Below are 1,012 nucleotides of genomic sequence, written 5' to 3' on the forward strand. Positions count from 1 at the left end.
AGTGCCCCCTGCCCGTCCCCGGGGGGTGCCACGAACAGCTGCTTGCAGAGGGCACACTCCAGCGCCCGCTCGCCCTCATGCATGGGCTGGTGGGCCAGCAGCTGCGCCCAGGACCCAAAGCCTCTCTTGCACATGCCGCACTCGAAGAGGGGGCGCGGGGAGGAGGAGGGAGGAGGAGCAGGGAGGGGGAGAGCGCCCTCCTCCGAGGGAGCGGCGATGCCCGGCTGACCGGCCTGGGGAGCTGTGGGCGCCGGCTCGTCTGCGGGCGCCAGAGGAGGGGCGGCGGCGGCGGCAGCGGAGGGGGGGACGCGCCCGTGGACATTACGGTGCTTGCTGAGCCCCCCGGAGGTGTGGAAGCGACGCAGGCAGACATGGCACTCGAAGGAGGGCTCCCCGGCGTGCTGCCGCTCGTGGGCCCTCAGCCGGGAGGCGCTGGGGCAGCGCTGAGGGCACAGGCGGCACTGGAAGGTGGTGGTGGGGTCGCGGGGCAGGTGGGTGAGCCGGTGCTTGGCCAGGACGCTGGCCGTGTAGAAACCCTTGGGGCACAGCTGGCAGCGGAAGGGCTTCTCACCCGAGTGGGTGCGGCCGTGGACGCAGAGCTCGCTGGAGGTGTAGTACCTCTTGGGGCACAGCTGGCAGGCGTATGGCTTGATGCCAGTGTGGGTTCGCTGGTGCTTGGCCAGGTCGCTGGAGCGGTAGAAGGCCTTGGGGCAGCTGGCGCAGCGGAAGGGGCGCTCGCCGGTGTGGGTGCGGCTGTGTATGCGCAGCTCGCTGGATGTGTAGAAGCGCTTCTCGCATACCGGGCAGCCGTGCGGCCTCTCCCCGGTGTGGAAGCGCCCGTGGATCTTCAGCTCGCTGCCCGTGTAGAAGCGCTTCTCGCATACCGGGCAGCCGTGCGGCTTTTCCCCGGTGTGCGTGCGCTGGTGCTTCACCAGGTCCCCCGAGCGGTAGAAGGCACGGCCGCAGGTAGAGCAGCAGAAGGGCCGCACCCCGCTGTGCGTTTGCTGGTGCC

The 1,012-nt window shown here is 70.7% G+C and overlaps 1 protein-coding gene across 1 annotated transcript in view; it reads right to left on the bottom strand.

Moving 5' to 3' along the window:
* Positions 1–5: 5 nt before the first annotated feature.
* Positions 6–1,012, bottom strand: part of LOC125481230 (zinc finger protein 629-like) — a gene marked incomplete at its 3' end in the record, with an annotated part of 3,096 nt that continues 2,089 nt past the window's right edge. Inside the window, exon 3 of the mRNA XM_048592511.1 lies at positions 6–993. Coding sequence (XP_048448468.1) covers positions 6–993 — 988 coding nt within the window. The remainder of the gene's footprint in view (positions 994–1,012) is intronic.

Source organism: Rhincodon typus, unplaced genomic scaffold (assembly GCF_021869965.1).
Source record: "Rhincodon typus isolate 14 unplaced genomic scaffold, sRhiTyp1.1 hic_rhity00001359, whole genome shotgun sequence".
Lineage (NCBI taxonomy): Eukaryota > Metazoa > Chordata > Chondrichthyes > Orectolobiformes > Rhincodontidae > Rhincodon > Rhincodon typus.